Consider the following 27,294-nt stretch of genomic DNA (forward strand, 5'->3'; position numbering starts at 1 on the left):
TGCACCCCTCAGCAGGAACATGCCACACCTGGTACAGGTGATCTGCCAGGGCTGCAGACAGGAAGCATCAGGTGGATAATCACTTTTCAGCAGCACACCTTTAAATCAGTCTTAACTGGTCAACACAAATACTGTGACAGTACGCCCAACCTCCAAATGCAGTATTTAATACAAGCCAAGAGACAGAATATCAAACTATATTTACTGTTTACAGTAGTAAAGGACAACAAATAATGTACAAATTGGTGAATAAACACAAGAGAGCCAGCAGACATCCCACCCACACCCAAACAGCACAACAGAGGAAATGCAAACATCTTGAGCAAGATTTGAGGCAAGCAAGAGACGATGGTCATGGTCACTGTGCAGGTGACTAGAACAACAGAGGAGGACCATCAGTGGGTCCACATAGGTGGACAGCAGAACTATCAGGTTAATTGGTACAGATCCAAAAATGCTTCACAAAACTGAAATCACATACTAATGCATAAATTCCATACCTGTTTGGAAAGCAGCATAGCACAAGCCCATGAGAAGACAAAGTCATTTTTCCATGAGCTTCATTTGTAACCACACTTTGAAATAGCTCTTAACACAAAACTGCAAATTCAGCAATACTTAAATCTTACCTTTTTATGTATAGACCATAATTATTCATCAGAAGCAAATACTAGAAGAAATCTGAGGCCACGGTACTAATACCAAGCGGGATATGTGGGAGTTGCTTTCTTCCATATCAAGAGATAAGCCAGTTTCAGCCACACCAGGCTTGCCACACAACATGGCAGGGCAATGGGTGGTCGCGGGTCCTGAGCCTTTGACCCTGCCCCAGGGGGTACAAGGAGCACAGTGCCTAGGGCCATGTTGCTGAAGGACTTATTTTTCTTTTTATTCTTTAAAAAGTGTTCCAGTATTTCCCTTCAACTTTACCATATTCTGACAAAACATAATTTGCAACATTAGCATTTTAAAAACCTGTGCCTACAAGAAATAGTATAAGTGAAAGTTTCTTCCTTCCTCACCATGCCCCCAACACTCAGTCCAACAGAAGCCCCCCACTTCCCCCCCCACTGTGGTGATGTGAGTTCTCTACATGACTGGAATAAGCAGTGGGGGCAGGGGGATCAATGCCTGGGAGAAGATCCCCACCCAGACTAAAAGTGGACATTCAGGCCACAAGTTGGGGGAAATGTTACAGAAAGAGGGAAAAACAAAAACCAACCCAAGAAACCTCACAACTCGTTTTATCTAAACCAAGATATGACTGTGATTGGCGAGCCCTAAGCTGTGGATTCACTGCTGCAGACGGAGTTCTGAGCTGCAGTACAAAGAGGGAGGAAAGTAATTTTGGTGAATGTTCTCAGCTTCGGGCTCCTTTGCGACTGGGATGGTCACACGTTCACTATTCAATAGCAGATGTGAGGATGGAGGCACCCCGAGCAAGGGCTGGTCTCCCAAGAGCCTCCTGTCTGCTGCTGGAACACGTCAATGGTGTCTTCATCCTCCATCTCCAGCTGGCAGGGGTGTTGCGACAGGCACAGTGGGAGAGAGGGAAGCTGTTAGTTTTCTCACCATCACAGGAACAGAAAATCTGCAAAGTCCACCTGTGTATGGAGCTGTTTCCCTCCCCCAGAGGATGCCCCTGCCCCCATCGCACCTCTGCTCTGTGGCCACCCCTCAGGTAACATGCAGGGAAGGGATGCCTAATTTTGGATTTCCAATAAACCTTACGTATTCATGCAGCTTTCCCTAACAAAATTCCAAAAGAACGGTCAAAGCTAAGGACTTTTTAACTGAGAGAAAACCCAAAACTCATTTAAAAATAGTGTCTAAAATTTTTACCAAAAATTACACAAAATCAGATTATAATTAGGAACATCCAGTGAGTGGCACTGAGTCCCAGGGCTCGGCAGGGGCCACCTGCTTTATCCTGAGTGCAGTGGTTCATGTATGACATCCAAAGCAAACAATCACAGAAGGACCTGCGAGAGCAAGGGACCCACCACACTGGCTTCTCCTCTCTGCTCCTTCCCTCTCCTTCAAGACCAGGGCAGAGCTGGTGCAGAGCTTACCACCTGCTTCTCCTGACATGGCAGGCACACAAACACCCCGACCTTTGCCTATTCTCTGAGCAAAAGGAAGCTCCTGCCAGCTCATACAGAGACTACCCAGGGCTGGAAGCAGCAGGGTTCCCAGGAATTTCTCAAATGGAGAGCGGTACTGTCGGGCTGGCAGGGCTCCGTCCCGCTGCAGACACTATGGGGTACTCAGTGGCCAGAGCGACAAGCTGGAGGGCCAGCCTGGCTCCAGAAGCCCCACAGAAGAGCTGACCACTCTGCCGTAGCAGTACAAGGCTACCTCTCCTCTCCACCTTCACCCCTTGTGCGTAAATATTTGAACGGCACAAGAACCGAGCCAGGAACTTAGCTACAAAGTGACTAGCATTGCAGACTCAAGTGTCCAGATCACTAGTGGGTGTAACTGCACCTGCCCGGATGGCCTAGACAGACACTGGGTGGGTAATGGTCCTCATCTATGACTCTGGACCACCTCTGCTGAGCACCCAGGCCTCTACTCCATCTCCCAATATGGAAGATGATGTCTGACAATGCATTTTTCTCATTTGAAAAATCAAACCTCAAAATTAAAACATCAATCTGATAACTGAAACCATTAAGAAAACGTAAGGCATTCTTAGTGAGCACCAATCAGTGACTCAAATAGGAGCCTCCCAAAGGGCAGTCGGTCAAATGCAGGTCAGAAGCAGCCCTCGAGTATGCACAGGAAGCTGGCGCTCATACCTGTGCTGGGGTATCTGTCTCATTAACTGGTTGCCCATCAAACCTGAATCTAATCTGTCTCATTGACAAGCCCTGAAAAGAAAAAGAAATTATCATTAAATATTTCTAGCTAACACATTTAATTCCAAAAAAATCAAGTATTTATATAAGAATTCTGAATATACAGATTCACAACCTGGTTGATCCAAAGACCTGCCAGTGGGCCTATAGCCCATTTCAGTGGTGCCCCAACACCAATACTCCCAGGAACCCCTATTCTACCATCTGCCAGTCCCTGGTGCTGGGCCTCAGTCACCCCTCATTCCCCTCCAAAGCTGAGCAGGAATTTTGTGCTGTCAGCACCACCATTTCTCCACCTCAAAAGGGATTCTTGGGAACAGCTCAGAGGACAATGAGGCCATGATGAGAAGACTGCATAAACCAGGAAGCAGCCCCAATGACTCTGGCCTTGAAGAAAGGCAACAGGAGGGTATTTTCTATCCAGAAAGGAGCACAGGCAGCCTTTCTGTGTCCTAAGGGAATGGTTAACATGGTCAGTATGCAGAAACATTTCCTTTTAAAAAGCAGTTCTGATTTCATGTAAGCAGGACAGACAGGATTAAACATGCACTCTCTGCTTCCTCCTAAAACCTTCTAAAGAAAGGCAGCAACAAAGACAAAGAACAGGAATGGGGACAGGCCGGCACACAAAGGATGTCACTGGGCTGGAAGCTACAGCGCATGGACACTAGACCCCAAGGTCAGGGTGGGGGTGGGGGCAGCAAAACGCAGAACCTGAGAGGCGAAGAGGCGACGCAGGTCTGAGGGAGGCAGGCAGTGAGCAGCCAAGGCTGGATGACTGCTTCAAAGTTCCTGTCAGACCCCACATCAGGTCCCCCACCCCACGAGGCCTGGTACTGTCCCCCCACAGGTAGAAGGTATACCTTCTGGAGAGATGGCCTCAGAGGCCTGGGCCTCAAGACACCAGGCGCAAGTGAGGCAGCAACAAGCTGCCAGCCTCAAGCAGGAGGAAAAGCCAGCATGCCCACCGCCACCTCCAAGCACCCTTGTTCCATCCAGCTGTGCTCCGGGCACACAGGCAGGAGCAGAGGGGCCACTTCTGGGAAGCTGATAACTCACGGTCGTAACCTCCGGGAGCCCACACAGAGCCACCAGTCCCGTGAACGAAACCCACGGCAGCTTGCGGCCCTGAGGACCCCTCTGCACACAGCTGCTCCCGGGCCTCTTAGGGTTTCCTTCCTAACTGTGGGCAGTTAACTGAGGATTACAGGACATGCAAAGAAGGTCTCAGATGTGAGATCAGCCCAACATGAAGGAAAGGCCGTCAGGGGCACAGGCAGAGGAGGAGAGCAGAGAACAGTCCCACACCCACACCCCTGAAATTCTTAGGGAGCTGGAAAGTGACAGCAAGTGGCTGCTAGGGAGAAAAGAAGCCCTCACAAGAACAAATGAAGAACATTTGGAAATTAGAAACCACGGCAGAAGGAAGACCCTCATATAAGGTAGGAACAGAAAACATCCCAGAAAGGGGAGAACAGCACAACAAAGCCCAGTGCAAATGGGAGATGACCCTGACCGCACACCCAGAGGCAGCAGCTTGGGGTGCACGGGGTCTTGCAAGGGGCAGGGGCACAGGGGCCTGAACAGTCAGCCCGCCAGTGCACAGCCATTCTCTGAGTGGAACTAAGTTTCTGGGTCAAAAGGGCCCAGAGAAATGGATGGGAAAAAATTATGCACCTCAGACCACATGACAGTGAAATTCCAGAACACAGGAATGTGTCCCAGATGCTCTCAGAGAAAAACCAAGTCACATACAAAGACAGAGAATCAAAATGTCCCTGAACTTTTCACATCAACACTGAAAGAGAGAAGAAAATGCTGCACTAGCTCCAAAAACAGAAAATGAATTTCCACCTAGACATTTACATGCAACCAAATAGTCAAGCGTGAAGGGTTATAAAAAGCAGTCATTTTCAAACACGCTGGGTGTCAAAGCTGCTGCACTTAATAAAACTTTTCAGAACAGGATACTGGAAGACATGTTTCATCAAGACTGGGGAAGAAGATTAATCTAAAAAATACCGGGAGGGAAGTGAGAGAAGTTTCCAGAATAATTCTGAGGAAGCTCTGGGGAGATGGCAGGCCCGGGGGGCAGGAGGGGAGCTGCCAGAGGGATGTGGAAATAGCAAAGTCACAAGATGTGGGAGAGGGCCACCAGGGCCACCGACCTAGGGGATCGTGCAGGACAGCGGAGAATGGGGTGATCCAATAACAGGCACCCAGAACGTTCCATGCCCACCACCAGAACAAGGCCAGCCCTCCCCCGGGGCACTGGGGATGGGGGTGCCTGAGCACCACAGGAAGGGCGTGTGGCAGCCATGTCAGGGAGCTAAGGTCCTCCTTTCACTGGGGAAACAACCCGAGTCAAGACAGGCAGAAATACAAGTAGTGGCCCATTTACTGGGAGAGTCAAGTGCAGGCGGAGCAGCTGCAGTGGTGGCCTGGGGTGAGCAGAAGGCATGTTGCTTTCTTGAGGGGTGTTTTGTAATAAAAATGCCAAGGCCAGCAGGGTCAAAGCCAAGTGTGGAAACTAACCGACTAGTATTTTCAAAGCATTCAGGGAAAGGCCCAGGCCCTGGAGCAGAGGCTGCGGCCACAGGGGGCCCAAGAGCCCGAGAGAGCAGAGCAGACCGTGGGACAAGCCCCGGGGCACCCGCAGGGACACCAGCACGGCACACCACTGTCTGGGGCAGAGGGCTAATCGGTCAGCTGAGTATTTTGGAAACCAGAAAATAAAAGGAAAGGATCAAGGATTTTCTGGGAACCATGGTACTGCAGGCAGCGTCTTCACCTGTGTGTGCCCGCGGCACCTGAAGGAGCCACAGGGCTGCATGCGACAAACTCGCAAGGCGACCTCCAGGGAGCAAGTCGGCCCCGTGGCCTGCCTGCCGAGGGAGAACAGCAGGATCCCCGGGGAAGAGAGCTGACAGGGTGACCAGGAGATGACAGGGGCTGACAAGAAACAGCCCCAAGGGCATCGCTCACATGCACACACACACGCACCCACAGACACACGTGCACACACACGCCTCCAGGACAACGGAACCCTGAACAGCCTGGACTCCAGTGACTCAAGGGGCCGGGGTTCGCTCTGAAGGGCAAAGCGCCAGGCCCCAGGCCGCGGGAGGGAGGACACACCTGCCTCTCGCAGTAGGCCTTCATCAGCTTGCTCAGCGGGGTGTGTCTCTTGATCTTGAACTGGACCACGGACCCGTCCTGCCCAGCCACCTTCAGGTTGATGTGGTCGTTCTCTGTCTTTACTCCCTCCTGCAAGAAATGAGAGACTGGGCCTCAACACCGTGTCTCAAAACAACGTCCATTTAAAACTGAGAGTCTTTAGGTAACTGCTGCAGTTTAAGTCTCTCAAACCAACCTAATTCTTGAAAATCTCCAGCAACCCAGAGTCACTCATGTGATTATCTTTACACAGAATTTATTTTTAACTTCTATTTGCTAAGCATCCACTTGTAAGGAAATGGAGTGCACATTCAGATTTCAGATAGTTAATTCTAAGAAAAATCCATCTTTGTGCTAAGATTACACTTATGAAACTAGTAAACGCATGTTCTCAGGGTAAATACACTTGTACAGGACTGTAAAATAGAACAAACGACAAGTGTCTACGACTAAAGAAAAGTGGCATGCCACCATCCGGCCGGGGGTCCCGACTTCACACGCAACCTCCACCTCCTGCTGCTGACCGCAAGTGCGGGCCCAGCGCTCCTGTGGTCTCCGGTCCCAGTCCGTCCTACCTGAAGGGAACAAGTCCAGCGTTTCTCTTATGTAATTCATGACACACACACAAGGCTCCTGAACCATCACATGACTGGGGTGTCTTGTCACCTGGATATACATGTGGAATTAACGCAAGAAGCCGCTGTTCAGGAGCAGCAGCCACCAGGGTGGCTCAGTCTGGAGCCCGCATGGCACTCCCTGTGGGACGTGCCGCGGATGGCCCTGTGGGCGGGGCTGCCTCGTTTACCTGGCACTGTTCAGGAAGGAAGGAGTTGCTCAGTTTTTAATAAAATGCTGGGGCTGACCCGAGCTGATCTGAAATAGCTCCAATGGTGATCAAGGAGCACCAAGTGCATTTCCCCCCACCCAGTACTCATCCTTCCGGCGTGTCCTGCACCACTGTGGACTCGAGGAGCTGACTGCCACGTCAGGGCTGAGGGCTGGCCCTGACAGGCTCCCTCGGAGGATTCCGCTGCCCCTCCCTCCTGGGCTGGGGACCCTGCTCTACTCTCCCTGTGTCCCTAGCCGGGCCAACAGAAGGGCCCTGGGGTCAGGAGGCCACATCTGTGCACATGCTCCTGGGGGCCTCAAGGGGCTTTGCAGCTCCGTCCAGGCAGCTCGGAGCAGCCCAGGCAGTGGCCCCAGCAGGTGAGATCCCAGCAGCCAGGCTAAGGCAGATGTCCGGCTCTACGCACCCCGGGGCCAGAGGCACCTCCTCCTGTGGCGAGGCCACCCCAGCACCAGCGCGGCCAGGCCCTCTCCAGGACCAGGACTGCAGTGTGGGGCGGCCAGGCGAGGCCAGTGGGGGTGCCCAGTGCCCCAAGGCCAGGGTGGGGCTGGGTCTCCTCATGAGCATCCCCGTCATTACGGGAGACCAAGGATGCATTTGTTTTTGTTTTTTTCCAAGTAAAGACTTTATTTTGGAATAATTTTACATTTACAGAAAAGTTGCAAAACAGAGAGCCCTCCTGTGCAGCCCTTGCCCGGTGCCCCGTGTCAGCATTTCCCCAACCACAGCACCTCAGTCACGCCCAGGAAGCCAACGTGGGCACAGCGCTAGCGATGGGACGCCAAGCTTCTCTGCTATTTCACCAGTACTTCCACCAACGCCCTATGCTTTCCAGGATCCAATCCAGGTATTACACTGCATTTAGAGAATATTTTTTTCTTTTTTTAAATTGTGTTAAAATACACAAAACATAAAAATTACCATTTTAACCATTTTTGTGGTATTAAATACATGCACAATGCTGGGCAACCATCACCACCATCTACCTCCACTCTCCATCTTGTAAAACTGACACTCTGTCCCCATTAAACACCAACTCCCATTCTCCCTTCCCCAGCCCCTGAAGAATGGCCGCCACCAACCTACTTTCTGTCTCCAGGAATCTGACAGCTCTAGGGTCCTCACATAAATGGGGTCCAGTATTTGTCCTTTTGCATCTTCCCTGCTCCACGGAGCGTAATGCCCTCGAGCTTCGTCCACGTGGTGTGTGCGTCGGAACTTCCTTTCTAAGGCTGAGTAATCCACTGTGTGATGGACGTTTTGTGTATCCTTCATCCACGGATGGACGGACACTTGGGTTACTTGCACGTTTTGGCCACCGTGAGGCACGGAGCTGTGAACATGGGTGTGCAGATGGCTCAGGACCCTGTTTCACTTCCGTTGGCTATACCCCCAGCAGTGGAGTTGCTGGGTCCCGTGGCACTACTGTGTTCAGTGTTCAGGAACCGCTGAGCCATTGTCCACAGCAGCTGCACCGTGTCACCTTCCCACCTGCAGTGCCCAGGCCCCGGTTTCTCCCCATGCACACCAGCACTGTTGTTTTCTGGTTTTTTGATGGCAGCCCCATCCCCATGGGTGGGAGGTGCTGTCTCTTTGTCGTTTGCATTTGCATGTCTCTGACGGCAGTGGTGCTGAGCATCCCCTCATGGACTTGTTGGCCATTTGTATGTCTTGCTTGGAAAAGGTCTGTTCAAGTCCTTTGTCTGTCTTTCAACCAGGTTTTTTGTTGTTGAGTTTTAGGAGTTCTCTGTATATTTGGGGTGTTAACCTCTGGTCAGATACACAATTTGCAGTATCTTCTCCCCTTCTGGAGTTGCCTCTTTAGTCTGTTCATAGTGTCTCTGATGCAGTTTAATTTTCATGAAGCCTAATCTATTTTTTCTCTTGTTGCCTGTGTCTTTGGTGTCATATCTAAGAAATCTTTGTCAAATCCAAGTGAAATTTTATCCTATGTGTTCTCTTAACAGTTTATTGTTTTAGGTCTTACATTTAGGTCCTTGATCCATTCTGAGTTAATTTTTGTAGATGGTGTTAAAAAGGATAGAGGATGCATTTGCTTTTTTAATGAAAAGATATGGCTATGTAAAAAAAAAAACAATCAGAGGGGCGGAAGATGGCGTGAGTAGAGCAGCGGAAATCTCCTCCCAAAACCACATATATCTATGAAAATATAACAAAGACAACCCTTCCTAGAATAAAGACCAGAGGACACAGGACAATATCCAGACCACATACGCACCTAAGAGAACCCAGCGCCTCGCGAAGGGGGTAAGATACAAGCCCCGGCCCCGCGGGAGCCGAGCGCCCCTCCCCCCAGCTCCTGGCGGGAGAAGAGCAGGCAGAGCGGGAGGGAGACGGAGCCCAGGACTGCCGAACACCCAGCCCCAGCCATCCGGGCCAGAGTGCAGGGCCCTCGATACTGGGAAAACAGGGCAGCAAGAACAGTGAGCGGGCACTGGTGGCCTGGCACCGGAGGACACCAGAAAAGCGAGTGACCATTTTTTTTTTTTTTTTTTGCTGTTTTGTTTTGGCGAGTGCTTTTTGGGAGTCTTAAAGGGATAGGGACCCCAATACTAGGGAAACAGGACAGCAAGACCGGTGAGCAGATGCCTGAGGCTGGCGCCGGAGAATAAAGAAAAACGAGCAGCCACCTTTTTCTTTTTTCTTTAATTAAAAATTTAAAAAATTTTTTTTAATTTAAATTTTTTTTTTTTATGGTTGTTTGGTTTTTGGAAGTTTCAAAGGGGCAGGGAGGGACACTTAATCGAGAGGTAGAGAATCCGGGGCTCTCTGGGCACCCTAATCCCCTGGGCTGCAGGGAGCAGGGAGGCTCCTTACGGAGATAAATAGCCTCCAGGCCGCTCCCCCTCCAACGCGAATCCACCACTTTGGAGCAGAGGCCTGAGCCAGGCCACGCCCACAGCAACAGCGGAGATTAACTCCATAGCAGCCGGGCAGGAAGCACAAACCCACTCTGCGCGCAGCTGCCCAGCACAAGCCACTAGAGGTCGCTGTTCTCCCAGGAGGGGAGGGCCAGAAACCAACAAGAAAGGAAGTCCTTCCAGCCGTCACTCGTCCCAGCTCTGCAAACTATTCCTATCACCATGAAAAGGCAAAACTACAGGCAGACAAAGATAACAGAGGCAACACCAGAGAAGGAGACAGACCTAACCAGTCTTCCTGACAAAGAATTCAAAATAAGAATAATAAACATGCTGACAGAGATGCAGAGAAATACGCAAGAGATATGGGATGAAGTCCGGAGGGAGATCACAGATGCCAGGAAGGAGATCGCAGAAATGAAACAAACTCTGGAAGGGTTTATAAGCAGAACGAATATGATGCAAGAGGCCATTGATGGAACTGAAACCAGAGAACAGGAACGCACAGAAGCTGACATAGAGAGAGATAAAAGGATCTCCAGGAATGAAACAATGTTAAGAGAACTGTGTGACCAATCCAAAAGGAACAATATCCGTATTATAGGGGTTACAGAAGAAGAAGAGAGAGGAAAAGAGATGGAAAGTATCTTAGAAGAAATAATTGCTGAAAACATCCCCAAACTGGGGGAGGAAATAATCGAACAGACCACGGAAATACACAGAACCCCCAACAGAAAGGATCCAAGGAGGACAACACCAAGACACATAATAATTAAAAGGGCAAAGATCAAGAACAAGGAAAGAGTTTTAAAGGCAGCTAGAGAGAAAAAGGTCACCTATAAAGGAAAACCCATCAGGCTAACATCAGACTTCTCGACAGAAACGCTACAGGCCAGAAGAGAATGGCATGATATATTTAATACAATGAAACAGAAGGGGCTTGAACCAAGGATACTGTATCCACCATGACTATCATTCAAATATGACGGTGGGATTAAACAATTCCCAGACAAACAAAAGCTGAGGGAATTTGCTTCCCACAAACCACCTCTACAGGACATCTTACAGGGACTGCTCTAGATGGGAGCACTCCTAGAAAGAGCACAGCACAAAACACCCAACATATGAAGAATCGAGGAGGAGGAACAAGAAGGGAGAGAAGAAAAGAATCTCCAGACAGTGTATATAACAGCTCAATAAGCGAGCTAAGTTAGGCAGTAAGATACTAAAGAGGCTAACCTTGAACCTTTGGTAACCACGAATTTAAAGCCTGCAATGGCAATAAGTACATATCTTTCAATAGTCACCCTAAATGTTAATGGGCTGAATGCACCAATCAAAAGACACAGAGTAATACAATGGATAAAAAAGCAAGACCCATCTATATGCTGCTTACAAGAAACTCACGTCAAACCCAAAGACATGTACAGACTAAAAGTCAAGGGATGGAAAAACATATTTCAAGCAAACAACAGTGAGAAGAAAGCAGGGGTTGCAGTACTAATATCAGACAAAATAGACTTCAAAACAAAGAAAGTAACAAGAGATAAAGAAGGACACTACATAATGATAAAGGGCTCAGTCCAACAAGAGGATATAACCATTCTAAATATATATGCACCCAACACAGGAGCACCAGCATATGTGAAACACATACTAACAGAACTAAAGGGGGAAATAGACTGCAATGCATTCATCTAGGAGACTTCAACACACCACTCACCGCAAAGGGTAGATCCACCGGGCAGAAAATAAGTAAGGACACGGAAGCACTGAACAACACAGTAGAGCAGATGGACCTAATAGACATCTATAGAACTCTACATCCAAAAGCAGCGGGATATACATTCTTCTCAAGTGCACATGGAACATTCTCCAGAATAGACCACATACTAGGCCACAAAAAGAGCCTCAGAAAATTCCAAAAGATTGAAATCCTACCAACCAACTTTTCAGACCACAAAGGCATAAAACTAGAAATAAACTGTACAAAGAAAGCAAAAAGGCTCACAAACACATGGAGGCTTCACAACACGCTCCTAAATAATCAATGGATCAATGACCAAATCAAAATGGAGATCCAGGAATATATGGAAACAAATGACGACAACAACACTAAGCCCCAACTTCTGTGGGACACAGCAAAAGCAGTCTTAAGAGGAAAGTATATAGCAATCCAAGCATATTTAAAAAAGGAAGAACAATCCCAAATGAATGGTCTAATGTCACAATTATCGAAATTGGAAAAAGAAGAACAGATGAGGCCTAAGGTCAGCAGAAGGAGGGACATAATAAAGATCAGAGAAGAAATAAATAAAATTGAGAAGAATAAAACAATAGCAAAAATCAATGAAACCAAGAGCTGGTTCTTTGAGAAAATAAACAAAATACATAAGCCTCTAGCCAGACTTATTAAGAGAAAAAGAGAGTCAACACAAATCAACAGTATCAGAAACGAGAAAGGAAAAATCATGATGGACCCCACAGAAATACAAAGAATTATTAGAGAATACTATGAAAACCTATATGCTAACAAGCTGGGAAACCTAGGAGAAATGGACAACTTCCTAGAAAAATACAACTTTCCACGAATGACCCAGAAAGAAACAGAAAATCTAAACAGACAAATTACCAGCAATGAAATTGAAGCGGTAATCAAAAATCTACCAAAGAACAGAACCCCCGGGCCAGATGGATTTACCTCAGAATTTTATCAGACATACAGGGAAGACATAATACCCATTCTCCTTAGAGTTTTCCAAAAAATAGAGGAGGCGTGGATACTCCCAAACTCATTCTATGAAGCTAACATCACCCTAATACCAAAACCAGGCAAAGACCCCACCAAAAACGAACACTACAGACCAATATCCCTGCTTAACGTAGATGCAAAAATACTCAACAAAATATTAGCAAACCGAATTCAAAAATACATCAAAAGGATCATACACCATGACCAAGTGGGATTCATCCCAGGGATGCAAGGATGGTACAACATTCAAATGTCCATCAACATCATCCACCACATCAACAAAAAGAAAGACAAAAACCACATGATCACCTCCATAGATGCAGAAAAAGCATTTGACAAAGTTCAACATCCATTCATGATAAAAACTCTCAGCAAAATGGGAATAGAGGGCAAGTACCTCAACATAATAAAGGCCATCTATGATAAACCCACAGCCAACATTATATTGAACAGCGAGAAGCTGAAAGCATTTCCTCTGAGATCGGGAACTAGACAGGGATGCCCACTCTCTCCACTGTTATTTAACATAGTACTGGAGGTCCTAGCCACGGCAATCAGACAAAACAAAGAAATACAAGGAATCCAGATTGGTAAAGAAGAAGTTAAAATGTCACTATTTGCAGATGACATGATACTGTACATAAAAAACCCTAAAGACTCCACCCCAAAACTACTAGAACTGATATCGGAATACAGCAAAGTTGCAGGATACAAAATCAACACACAGAAATCTGTGGCTTTCCTATACACTAACAATGAACCAACAGAAAGAGAAATCAGGAAAACAACTCCATTCACAATTGCATCAAAAAAAATAAAATACCTAGGAATAAACCTAACCAAAGAAGTGAAAGACTTATACTCTGAAAACTACAAGTCACTCTTAAGAGAAATTAAAGGGGACACTAACAAATGGAAACTCATCCCATGCTCGTGGCTAGGAAGAATTAATATCATCAAAATGGCCATCCTGCCCAAAGCAATATACAGATTTGATGCAATCCCTATGAAACTACCAGCAACATTCTTCAATGAACTGGAACAAATAATTCAAAAATTCATATTGAAACACCAAAGACCCCGAATAGCCAAAGCAATCCTGAGAAAGCAGAATAAAGTAGGGGGCATCTCACTCCCCAACTTCAAGCTCTACTATAAAGCCACAGTAATCAAGACAATTTGGTACTGGCACAAGAGCAGAGCCACAGACCAATGGAACAGACTAGAGAATCCAGACATTAACCCAGACATATATGGTCAATTAATATTTGATAAAGGAGCCATGGACATACAATGGCGAAATGACAGTCTCTTCAACAGATGGTGCTGGCAAAACTGGACAGCTACATGTAGGAGAATGAAACTGGACCATTATCTAACCCCACATACAAAAGTAAACTCAAAATGGATCAAAGACCTGAATGTAAGTCATGAAACCATTAAACTCTTAGAAGAAAACATAGGCAAAAACCTCTTAGACATAAACATGAGTGACCTCTTCTTGAACATATCTCCCCGGGCTAGGAAAACAACAGCAAAAATGAACAAGTGGGACTATATTAAGCTGAAAAGCTTCTGTACAGCAAAAGACACCATCAATAGAACAAAAAGGAACCCTACAGTATGGGAGAATATATTTGAAAATGACACATCCGATAAAGGCTTGACGTCCAGAATATATAAAGAGCTCACACGCCTCAACAAACAAAAAACAAATAACCCTATTAAAAAATGGGCAGGAGGGGCGGAAGATGGCGGCGTGAGTAGAGCAGCGGAAATCTCCTCCCAAAACAACATATATCTATGAAAATATAACAAAGACAACCCTTCCTAGAATAAAGACCAGAGGACACAGGACAATATCCAGACCACATCCGCACCTGAGAGAACCCAGCGCCTCGCGAAGGGGGTGAGATACAAGCCCCGGCCCCGCGGGAGCCGAGCGCCCCTCCCCCCAGCTCCCGGCGGGAGAAGAGCAGGCAGAGCGGGAGGGAGACGGAGCACAGGGCTGCCGAACACCCAGCCCCAGCCATCCGGGCCAGAGTGCAGGGCCCTCGATACTAGGAAAATAGGGCAGCAAGAACAGTGAGCAGGCACTGGAGGCTGGGCGACAGAGGACATAAGAAAAGCGCGCGACCATTTTTTTTTTGCTTTTTTGCTGTTTTGTTTTGGCGAGCGCTTTTTGGAAGTCTTAAAGGGATAGGGACCCCAATACTAGGGAAACAGGGCAGCAAGACCGGTGAGCAGAGGCCTGAGGCTGGCACCGCAGAATAAAGAAAAACGAACGACCACCTTTTTTTTTTTTATTAAAAATTTTTTTTTTTTTAATTAAAAAAATTTTTTTTTCTTTTTTTCTTTTTTTTTTTTTGGTGGGCGTTGTTTTGTTTTGGCGGGTGCTTTTTGGAAGTCTTAAAGGGGCAGGGCGGGTCACTTAATCCAGAGGTAGGGAATCCGGGATCTCTGGGCACCCTAACCCCTGGGCGGCAGGGAGCAGGGAGGCCCCTTACGGAGATAAATAGCCTCCCAGCAGCTCCTGCTCCAACGCGACTCCACCATTTTGGAGAAGCAGCCCGAGCCAGGCCACGCCCACAGCAACAGCGGAGATTAACTCCATAGCAGCCGGGCCGGAAGCAGAAGCCCTGTCTGCGCGCAGCTGCGCAGCACAAGCCACTAGAGGCCGCTGTTCTCCCAGGAGAGGAGGGCCACAAACCAACAAGAAAGGAAGTCCTTCCAGCCGTCACTCGTCCCAGTTCTGCAGACTATTCCTATCACCATGAAAAGGCAAAGCTACAGGCAGACAAAGATCACAGAGACAACACCAGAGAAGGAGACAGACCTAACCAGTCTTCCTGAAAAAGAATTCAAAATAAGAATCATAAACGTGCTGACAGAGATGCAGAGAAATACGCAAGAGAAATGGGATGAAGTCCGGAAGGAGATCACAGATGCCAGAAAGGAGATCGCAGAAATGAAACAAACTCTGGAAGGGTTTATAAGCAGAATGGATAGAATGCAAGAGGCCATTGATGGAATTGAAATCAGAGAACAGGAACGCATAGAAGCTGACATAGAGAGAGACAAAAGGATCTCCAGGAATGAAACAATATTAAGAGAACTGTGTGACCAATCCAAAAGGAACAATATCCGTATTATAGGGGTTACAGAAGAAGAAGAGAGAGGAAAAGAGATGGAAAGTATCTTAGAAGAAATAATTGCTGAAAACTTCCCCACACTGGGGGAGGAAGTAATCGAACAGACCACGGAAATACACAGAACCCCCAACAGAAAGGATCCAAGAAGGGCAACACCAAGACACATAATAATTAAAATGGCAAAGATCAAGGACAAGGAAAGAGTTTTAAAGGCAGCTAGGGAGAAAAAGGTCACCTATAAAGGGAAACCCATCAGGCTAACATCAGATTTCTCAACAGAAACCCTACAGGCCAGAAGAGAATGGCATGATATATTTAATACAATGAAACAGAAGGGCCTTGAACCAAGGATACTGTATCCAGCACGACTATCATTCAAATATGACGGTGGGATTAAACAATTCCCAGACAAACAAAAGCTGAGGGAATTTGCTTTCCACAAACCACCTCTACAGAACATCTTACAGGGACTGCTCTAGATGGGAGCACTCCTAGAAAGAGCACAGCACAAAACACCCAACATATGAAGAATCGAGGAGGAGGAACAAGAAGGGAGAGAAGAAAAGAATCTCCAGACAGTGTATATAACAGCTCAATAAGCGAGCTAAGTTAGGCAGTAAGATACTAAAGAGGCTAACCTTGAACCTTTGGTAACCACGAATTTAAAGCCTGCAATGGCAATAAGTACATATCTTTCAATAGTCACCCTAAATGTTAATGGGTTGAATGCACCAATCAAAAGACACAGAGTAACAGAATGGATAAAAAAGCAAGACCCATCTATATGCTGCTTACAAGAAACTCACCTCAAACCCAAAGACATGTACAGACTAAAAGTCAAGGGGTGGAAAAACATATTTCAGGCAAACAATAGCGAGAAGAAAGCAGGGGTTGCAGTACTAATATCAGACAAAATAGACTTCAAAACAAAGAAAGTAACAAGAGATAAAGAAGGACACTACATAATGATAAAGGGCTCAGTCCAACAAGAGGATATAACCATTCTAAATATATATGCACCCAACACAGGAGCACCAGCATATGTGAAACACATACTAACAGAACTAAAGGGGGATATAGACTGCAATGCATTCATTCTAGGAGACTTCAACACACCACTCACCCCAAAGGATAGATCCACTGGGCAGAAAATAAGTAAGGACACGGAAGCACTGAACAACACAGTAGAGCAGATGGACCTAATAGACATCTATAGAACTCTACATCCAAAAGCAACAGGATATACATTCTTCTCAAGTGCACATGGAACATTCTCCAGAATAGACCACATACTAGGCCACAAAAAGAGCCTCAGAAAATTCCAAAAGATTGAAATCCTACCAACCAACTTTTCAGACCACAAAGGCATAAAACTAGAAATAAACTGTACAAAGAAAGCAAAGAGGCTCACAAACACATGGAGGCTTAACAACACGCTCCTAAATAATCAATGGATCAATGACCAAATCAAAATGGAGATCCAGGAATATATGGAAACAAATGACAACAACAACACTAAGCCCCAACTTCTGTGGGACACAGCAAAAGCAGTCTTAAGAGGAAAGTATATAGCAATCCAAGCATATTTAAAAAAGGAAGAGCAATCCCAAATGAATGGTCTAATGTCACAATTATCAAAATTGGAAAAAGAAGAACAGATGAGGCCTAAGGTCAGCAGAAGGAGGGACATAATAAAGATCAGAGAAGAAATAAATAAAATTGAGAAGAATAAAACAATAGCAAAAATCAATGAAACCAAGAGCTGGTTCTTCGAGAAAATAAACAAAATAGATAAGCCTCTAGTCAGACTTATTAAGAGGAAAAGACAGTCAACACAAATCAACAGTATCAGAAACGAGAAAGGAAAAATCACAACGGACCCCGCAGAAATACAAAGAATTATTAGAGACTACTATGAAAACCTATATGCTAACAAGCTGGGAAACCTAGGAGAAATGGACAACTTCCTAGAAAAATACAACCTTCCAAGACTGACCCAAAAAGAAACAGAAAATCTAAACAGACCAATTACCAGCAACGAAATTGAAGCGGTAATCAAAAAACTACCAAAGAACAAAACCCCCGGGCCAGATGGATTTACCTCGGAATTTTATCAGACATACAGGGAAGACATAATACCCATTCTCCTTAAAGTTTTCCAAAAAATAGAGGAGGAGGGGATACTCCCAAACTCATTCTATGAAGCTAACATCACCCTAATACCAAAACCAGGCAAAGACCCCACCAAAAACGAACACTACAGACCAATATCCCTGCTTAACGTAGATGCAAAAATACTCAACAAAATATTAGCAAACCGAATTCAAAAATACATCAAAAGGATCATACACCATGACCAAGTGGGATTCATCCCAGGGATGCAAGGATGGTACAACATTCGAATGTCCATCAACATCATCCACCACATCAACAAAAAGAAAGACAAAAACCACATGATCATATCCATAGATGCTGAAAAAGCATTTGACAAAGTTCAACATCCATTCATGTTAAAAACTCTCAGCAAAATCGGAATAGAGGGCAAGTACCTCAACATAATAAAGGCCATCTATGATAAACCCACAGCCAACATTATATTGAACAGCGAGAAGCTGAAAGCATTTCCTCTGAGATCGGGAACTAGACAGGGATGCCCACTCTCTCCACTGTTATTTAACATAGTACTGGAGGTCCTAGCCACGGCAATCAGACAAAATAAAGAAATACAAGGAATCCAGATTGGTAAAGAAGAAGTTAAAATGTCACTATTTGCAGATGACATGATACTGTACATAAAAAACCCTAAAGACTCCACCCCAAAACTACTAGAACTGATATCGGAATACAGCAAAGTTGCAGGATACAAAATCAACACACAGAAATCTGTGGCTTTCCTATATACTAACAATGAACCAACAGAAAGAGAAATCAGGAAAACAACTCCATTCACAATTGCATCAAAAAAAATAAAATACCTAGGAATAAACCTAACCAAAGAAGTGAAAGACTTATACTCTGAAAACTACAAGTCACTCTTAAGAGAAATTAAAGGGGACACTAACAAATGGAAACTCATCCCATGCTCGTGGCTAGGAAGAATTAATATCGTTAAAATGGCCATCCTGCCCAAAGCAATATACAGATTTGATGCAATCCCTATGAAACTACCAGCAACATTCTTCAATGAACCGGAACAAATAATTCAAAAATTCATATGGAAACACCAAAGACCCCGAATAGCCAAAGCAATCCTGAGAAAGAAGAATAAAGTAGGGGGCATCTCACTCCCCAGCTTCAAGCTCTACTATAAAGCCATAGTAATCAAGACAATTTGGTACTGGCACAAGAGCAGAGCCACAGACCAATGGAACAGACTAGAGAATCCAGACATTAACCCAGACATATATGGTCAATTAATATTTGATAAAGGAGCCATGGACATACAATGGCGAAATGACAGTCTCTTCAACAGGTGGTGCTGGCAAAACTGGACAGCTACATGTAGGAGAATGAAACTGGACCATTGTCTAACCCCATATATAAAAGTAAACTCAAAATGGATCAAAGACCTGAATGTAAGCCATGAAACCATTAAACTCTTGGAAGAAAACATAGGCAAAAACCTCTTAGACATAAACATGAGTGACCTCTTCTTGAACATATCTCCCCGGGCAAGGAAAACAACAGCAAAAATGAACAAGTGGGACTATATTAAGCTGAAAAGCTTCTGTACAGCAAAAGACACCATCAATAGAAAAAGAAGGATCCCTACAGTATGGGAGAATATATTTGAAAATGACACATCCGATAAAGGCTTGACGTCCAGAATATATAAGGAGCTCACACGCCTCAACAAACAAAAAACAAATAACCCAATTAAAAAATGGGCAGAGGAACTGAACAGACAGTTCTCCAAAAAATAAATACAGATGGCCAACAGACACATGAAAAGATGCTCCACATCGCTAATTATCAGAGAAATGCAAATTAAAACTACAATGAGGTATCACCTCACACCAGTAAGGATGGCTGCCATCCAAAAGACAAACAACAACAAATGTTGGCGAGGCTGTGGAGAAAGGGGAACCCTCCTACACTGCTGGTGGGAATGTAAGTTAGTTCAACCATTGTGGAAAGCAGTATGGAGGTACATCAAAATGCTCAAAACAGGCTTACCATTTGACCCAGGAATTGCACTCCTAGGAATTTACCCTAAGAACGCAGCAATCAAGTTTGAGAAAGACAGATGCACCCCTATGTTTATTGCAGCACTATTTACAATAGCCAAGAATTGGAAGCAACCTAAATGTCCATCAATAGATGAATGGATAAAGAAGATGTGGTACATACACACAATGGAATACTACTCAGCCATAAGAAAAGGGCAAATCCAACCATTTGCAGCAACATGGATGGAGCTGGAGGGTATTATGCTCAGTGAAACAAGCCAAGCGGAGAAAGAGAAATACCAAATGATTTCACTTATCTGTGGAATATAAGAACAAAGGAAAAACTGAAGGAACAAAACAGCAGCAGAATCACAGAACTCAAGAATTGACTAACAGGTACCAAAGGGAAAGGGACTGGGGAGGATGGGTGGGTAGGGAGGGATAAGGGGGGGGAAGTAGGGGGGTATTAAGATTAACATGCATGGGGGGGTAGGAGAAAAGGGAGGGCTGTACAACACAGAGAAGGCAAGTAGTGATTCTACAACATTTTGCTATGCTGATGGTCAGTGACTGTAAAGGGGTTTATAGGGGAGACCTGGTATAGGGGAGAGCCTAGTAAACATAATATTCATCATGTAAGTGTAGATTAGTGATACCAAAAACAAAGCAAAAAAAAAAAAAAGGGCAGTTCCTGTGTGGTAACCTCCAACGAGTTCTACACAAGGGTATAAAGGGCATATAAAAGTGTAGGCAAAGGGTCTGTTTGTGTTTATACAGAGGATCAAAGCCTAATTGGGCTACCCCGAAAATGAACTAAGATACGATATGAAAAAGAGCTTCCAACATCTGCACTCTCTGGAAGACTCATGCCAGAAGATGATCATCAAAAAACCCCAACAAAGATCCACGCACTGCTACAGCTGTAGATGCACTCATCCCACCAGTTCCTGGACTTGCCATGGGAATGAGGAAGGAGATATCTAAGCTGGCCTGTGCATACAGTAAAACAACAAATTGGACTGGATCTATACTGTTGGAACTCAACCAAGAATTTGGAGAAGTGCAAATTGTAGCGCTCCAAAGTCTTACAACTACAGACTATTTACTGTTAAAAGAACATAAGGGATGTGAACAGCCCCCAGGAATGGGTTGTTTTAATTTGTCTGATTTCTCTCAGACTGTTCAAGTTCAGTTGGACAATATCCACCATATCATAGATAACTTTTCACAAATGCCTAAGGTGCCTAACTGGTTTTCTTGGTTTCACTGGAGATGGCTGGTAATTACAGATATGCTTTGGTTATGTAACTATACTCCTATTATGTTAATGTGTGTGCGCAATTTAAGCAGTAGCTTAAAACCTATATATGCTGAAGTTACTCTACAAGAAGATATGTCAAAGAAATAATCAAACTTCCCATGTTTTCTTCCACCTGCTACTTCTATAGCTTTTCTTCTTCCTTCCTAATTACAACCCTTAAATAGAATTCGTGCCTCATATCAAATTTACCGAGTATCATAATTCTTCCAAGTGGTAAAGATACCTCAAGACAAACGCTGGGCATAGAAGCTACAGGGCATAAATATGCAAAGAAGTAAAAAGCTAACCTTTTCAAACAATAAGGCTTCCCTCTCACTTACCAACTTCACATTTCCCTGTATGGCCCCGGAAGATGACTGGTTAGCCAGAGACGGGTAAGATTCCTCAAGGGAGGAACAACCTAAGACAGGCACAGTCGCAGGGGGGCCATCAGGTGGGAAATTGGGGATCAACAGAGGTGAGGCTTAGAACCTCACCCCCCCTGTTCTGAGAGAAATCTTCTGCATATGTGGATGTTTTATTGCCCTGGTCTAGCTTGGATTAACACATAGTCTACAGGCACACACCTGATCATCTACATTTGCTCTCTTACAACACTAAACTATGTTTTCTACCTTTATCTTGTATCTACCTACCACTTCAGCATTTCATTAAAAATAATAATAATAAAGAGAGAAATGTGGTATCCACATATAAATCAAGTATAAAAACCAAATGAGTATTCATATTTGAACTGACTGTTTAGAGTTCATAATGCATGAGCAAAACCAAATGCTTCTGTGATGACTGCCCTTGTACTGTTCACTATGTAACTTATTCATTATGTAAGAATTTGTTCTCCATGTAAGAACTTGTTTGTTATGCCTCAGAAGATTGGAGACTGACGAAAATTAGGCTTGGGGTGGATTAATGATTGTGCATTGAGCATTGACTCCCCTATACAGAATTTTATTGTCATTAACAACCATTTGATCAATAAATATGAGAGATGCCCTCACAAAAAAAAAGGACAGACTTCCAATGGTAAAATAAATAAGTAACCGGGATGTAATGTATAGCATAAGGAATATAGTCAAGATATTGCAACAGCTTGGTAGGGTGATAGCTGGAACCTAGAATTATGTATATAAATGTTCTACCACTGTGTTGTACACTTGAAACTAATGTAATGTAATACTGTGCGTCAACTACCCTTCAATAAAAAATAATTTAAAAAAAAAAAAAAATGGGCAGAGGAACTGAACAGACAGTTCTCCAAAAAAGAAATACAGATGGCCAACAGACACATGAAAAGATGCTCCACATCGCTAATTATCAGAGAAATGCAAATTAAAACTACAATGAGGTATCACCTCACACCAGTAAGGATGGCTGCCATCCAAAAGACAAACAACAACAAATGTTGGCGAGGCTGTGGAGAAAGGGGAACCCTCCTACACTGCTGGTGGGAATGTAAGTTAGTTCAACCATTGTGGAAAGCAGTCTGGAGGTACATCAAAATGCTCAAAACAGACCTACCATTTGACCCAGGAATTGCACTCCTAGGAATTTACCCTAAGAATGCAGCAATCGAGTATGAGAAAGATCAGTGCACCCCTCTGTTTATCGCAGCACTATTTACAATAGCCAAGAATTGGAAACAACCTAAATGTCCATCGATAGATGAATGGATAAAGAAGATGTGGTACATATACACAATGGAATACTACTCAGCCATAAGAAAAGGGCAAATCCAACCATTTGCAGCAACATGGATGGAGCTGGAGGGTATTATGCTCAGTGAAACAAGCCAAGCGGAGAAAGAGAAATACCAAATGATTTCACTTATCTGTGGAATATAAGAACAAAGGAAAAACTGAAGGAACAAAACAGCAACAGAATCACAGAACTCAAGAATGGACTAACAGGTACCAAAGGGAAAGGGACTGGGGAGAATGGGTGGGTAGGGAGGGATAAGGGGGGGGGAGAAGTAGGGGGGTATTAAGATTAGCATGCATGGGGGGGTAGGAGAAAAGGGAGGGCTGTACAACACAGAGAAGGCAAGTAGTGATTCTACAACATTTTGTTATGCTGATGGACAGTGAGTGTAAAGGGGTTTATAGGGGGGACTGGTATAGGGGAGAGCCTAGTAAACATAATATTCGTCATGTAAGTGTAGACTTGTGATACCAAAAAAAAAAAAAAAAGGGCAGTTCCTGTGTGGTAACCTCCAATGAGTTCTACACAAGGGTATAAAGGGCATATAAAAGTGTAGGCAAAGGGTCTGTTTGTGTTTATACAGAGGATCAAAGCCTAATTGGGCTACCCCGAAAATGAACTAAGATACGGTATGAAAAAGAACTTCCAACATCAGCACTCTCGGGAAGACTCATGCCAGAAGATGATCATCAAAAAACCCCAACAAAGATCCACGCACTGCTACAGCTGTAGATGCACTCATCCCACCAGTTCCTGGACTTGCCATGGGAATGAGGAAGGAGATATCTAAGCTGGCCTGTGCATACAGGAAAACAACAAATTTGACTGGATCTATACTGTTGGAACTCAACCAAGAATTTGGAGAAGTGCAAATTGTAGCGCTCCAAAGTCTTACAACCACAGACTATTTACTGTTAAAAGAACATAAGGGATGTGAACATTCCCCAGGAATGGGTTGTTTTAATTTGTCTGATTTCTCTCAGACTGTTCAAGTTCAGTTGGACAATATCCACCATATCACAGATAAGTTTTCACAAATGCCTAAGGTGCCTAACTGGTTTACTTGGTTTCACTGGAGATGGCTGGTAATTACAGGTATGCTTTAGTTATGTAACTATACTCCTGTTATGTTAATGTGTGTGTGCAATTTAAGTAGTAGCTTAAAACCTATACCTGTTGAAGTTACTCTACAAGAAGATATGTCAAAGAAATAATCAATCTTCCCATGTTTTCTTCCGCCTGCTACTTCTATAGCTTTTCTTCTTCCTTCCTAATTACAACCCTTAAATAGAATTCGTGCCTCATATCAAATTTACCGAGTATCATAATTCTTCCAAGTGGTAAAGATACCTCAAGACAAATGCTGGGCATAGAAGCTACAGGGCATAAATATGCTAAGAAATAAAAAGCTGACCATTTCAAACAATAAGGTTTCTCTCTCACTTACCAACTTTACATTTCCCTGTATGGCCCTGGAAGATGACTGGTTAGCCAGAGACGGGTAAGATTCCTCAAGGGAGGAACAACCTAAGACAGGCACAGTCGCAGGGGGGTCATCAGGTGAGAAATTGGGGATCAACAGAGGTGAGGCTTAGAGCCTCACCCCCCCCTGTTCTGAGAGAAATCTTCTGCATACGTGGATGTTTTATTGCCCTGGTCTAGCTTGGATTAACACATAGTCTACAGGCACACACCTGATCTTCTACATTTGCTCTCTTACAACACTAAACTATGTTTTCTACCTTTATCTAGTATCTACCTACCACTTCAGCATTTTATTAAAAATAATAATGATATAGAGAGAAATGTGGTATCCACATATAAATCAAGTATAAAAATCAAATGAGTATTCATATTTGAACTGACTGTTTATAGTTCATAATGCATGAGCAAAACCAAACGTTTCACCATGTAAGAACTTATTCACTATGTAAGAATTTGTTCTCCATGTAAGAACTTGTTCGTTATGCCTCAGAAGATTGGAGACTGACGAAAATTAGGCTTGGGGTGGATTAATGATTGTGCATTGAGCATTGACTCCCCTATACAGAATTTTATTGTTGTTAACAACCATTTGATCAATAAATATGAGAGATGCCCTCACAAAAAAAAAAAAAAAAAGTATACACTTCCAATGGTAAAATAATAAGTAACCGGGATGTAATGAATATAGTCAAGATATTGTAACAGCTTGGTATGGTGATAGCTGGTACCTAGAATTGTCATGTATATAAATGTTGAATCACTATGTTGTACACCTGAAACTAATGTAATGTAATACTGCGTGTCAACTACCCTTCAATAAAAAATAATTATCTAAAAAAAAGAAATCAGATACGGAAACCAGAACACAAAACAAACAGAAGCACAGGACAGTGGCTGCAGATGAGCACAGGGAGGCAGCGGAGGAAGCTCAGGGGGATGTGGGGTTGGTGCAGGAAGGGACAGCCTAGACACCTCTCCCCTCCAACTTGGGGGTACCAAAAACAGAGCACCTGTCCAAGACCCTGGTGAATTCCCAACAAACAAGGAGTAAAAGAAAAAGAGAACCCTGAAAATAACAACCACATTCACTACAGTCAATCCCCTGCCTCAGCTATCCAGGGAGACAGTTTTCCCAGCTGACCCATACGGTGTTCTGTCTATCGCCACGAGTGTGCGTCGTCCCCCTCCTTTCCAGGCCCAGAGGAGAGAGCAGCTCCTGAGCAGACCAAGGGCACAGGAGGTGCACCTCTAAGTCAGTTTGGCAATAGTTAAAATAAGTTTATTCATCTGAACTGGACCGTGGATGGTGACCACCCCAGAGTGAAGTTTAAGCACACTGAAGAGTATCATATGCATGTCATTGTATTTAAACTTCAGGAAGAGGAAGCCACCTAGAAAAACAGAAAGAAAGGGCCTTTACATTTAGCCCAGAATAAACAAACCACCCAGGACAGGAGAAGCAACGTAAAAGGCTGAGTTGCAATCAAAATGTAAAAGCGAAGGCAGCTCCGACTGCATCTGGAGAGGTTTTTCTGGAATGGGATCTTTTCTCAAGGGGGCAGGGAGAGTGCAAAGGCTAGACCATGGGCTCCAGGACCCAGCTCCACGCGACTCTGCCACCTGTGCACGCCTGGGCACAAGGGGCTCCCGCCTCAGCTTGGAGGAGCGCACTCTCTAGCGCCAGGCTGGCATCCGAGGCAGCCTCTGTGCAAAGCATGGAACTCAACAGCAGATCTTCCACTTGGTCAAACAGACGGACCCCAAGAGTGCATATGAAAAGCTTCACAATCCTGTTTTTAATAAAGAGTATTTAACACAACCGCGAGCCTTCTCAAAGACTGACAGCCAATGCACCCGAGTGAAGCGTGTACACAGGAGGGCGCGGTTGCGCAGGGTGGGCAAAATCTAGAGGGCAGTTAGGAACCGTGAGGTGGGCGCTAGAGGACGGCGACGGGAAGGAAGGGCGCACGGCCGGGGACGGCGACGAGGAGGTGGGCGCACTGCCGGAGCGCGGGGTTGGCCAGCTATCCCCATGGCCTCGCCGCCGGTCCCCAGCTCGCGTCCTCTCCGCTCTCCGCACCGGGAACCGCAGAGGATCAAGGAGCCTCAGCACCGCCTCGGCAGACGCCGCCAGGCCCGAGGCTCGGACCGCGGGTCCCGGGGTGAGCGGCTGTCCTGCGGAGGGTCTCGGCGAGGGCGGAGGTCAGGGGCCGCGCAGTTCTGAGCGAGGGAGGGGTCGCGGCGCGGGGCTTCCGAGCCGGAGGCAGCCTTCCCCGCGCCTTCCTGGGCCGCGTCGGCCCCGCCCCCCGAGTCCTAAGGCCGCCCCGGGCGGAGCTCCCCGGAGGAAGGGGCGGGGCCTTGTCGGGGCGGGGCCTTGTCGGGGCGGGGCCTGGTTGGGGTGCGGAGGGGGAGGGGAGCGAGCAGCGCCCGGGGGAGGGGCGCGAGGCCTGGTGGCCGGGCCCGGCCGACGGCACTGTTCCCACCCCCGGAGGCCACGGGGGCCGGCGACCAGGCGGCGGGGGGGATCGGACGGCCCGCGCCCCGGCCCTTACCTTGGGCTTCTCCTCGGACATGGCTGCGCGGGGCGCGGGCGGCGAGAAGCAAGCAGCGCCGGAGCGGGCGAGTCACGCTCTCGGCCCGCCGCAACTGCCCGCGGGGCCGCGCTTTGCCCCCCAAATCCCGGTGCGCCAATTGGCCGCGCGGGGATCACGTGATGGCGCGCGTGCACGATGCGCGCGCCCCGGTGTTTCGGGTGCGCGCCCCGCGGGGCCGACGTTCCCGGCTATTGGAAATGCGTCACGGGGTGGGCCATGCGCTGTCCGGCGGTCCTGACACCTGGGAGCGCTCAGGGGACGAGGGGACGCTCAGGACGCCGTTGGGCTGGGGGCGAACAGAGAACTAGGCGACGCGCAGGATCCCCGGGGACGCGCGGGGGCTGCTTGAGGACTGA

General features: G+C 45.8%; 1 protein-coding gene across 1 annotated transcript; it reads right to left on the minus strand.

The window, feature by feature from the left end:
* Window positions 1-151: 151 nt before the first annotated feature.
* On the minus strand, window positions 152-27,051 carry SUMO3 (small ubiquitin like modifier 3). Its single transcript, XM_036912074.2, has 4 exons — window positions 26,897-27,051; window positions 6,000-6,128; window positions 2,802-2,873; window positions 152-1,514 (listed from the first exon to the last, which is right to left on the minus strand). Exons 1-4 carry the CDS (start codon window positions 26,915-26,917, stop codon window positions 1,407-1,409), a joined length of 330 nt encoding a protein of 109 aa, XP_036767969.1. The 5' UTR covers window positions 26,918-27,051; the 3' UTR covers window positions 152-1,406.
* Between the last annotated feature and the right edge of the window lie 243 nt (window positions 27,052-27,294).

Source organism: Manis pentadactyla, chromosome 1 (genome assembly GCF_030020395.1).
Source record: "Manis pentadactyla isolate mManPen7 chromosome 1, mManPen7.hap1, whole genome shotgun sequence".
In the NCBI taxonomy this organism is placed as follows: Eukaryota; Metazoa; Chordata; class Mammalia; order Pholidota; family Manidae; genus Manis; species Manis pentadactyla.

Coding starts and splice junctions, on each gene's coding strand:
- SUMO3 (XM_036912074.2), bottom strand. CDS start 26,917: ATGTCCGAGGAGAAGCCCAAG. Junction 2,874..5,999: donor AGGCCTACTGCGAGAGGCAG/GTGTGTCCTCCC, acceptor TTTTCTTTTCAG/GGCTTGTCAATGAGACAGAT. Junction 1,515..2,801: donor AGACAGATACCCCAGCACAG/GTATGAGCGCCA, acceptor CACCCCTGCCAG/CTGGAGATGGAGGATGAAGA.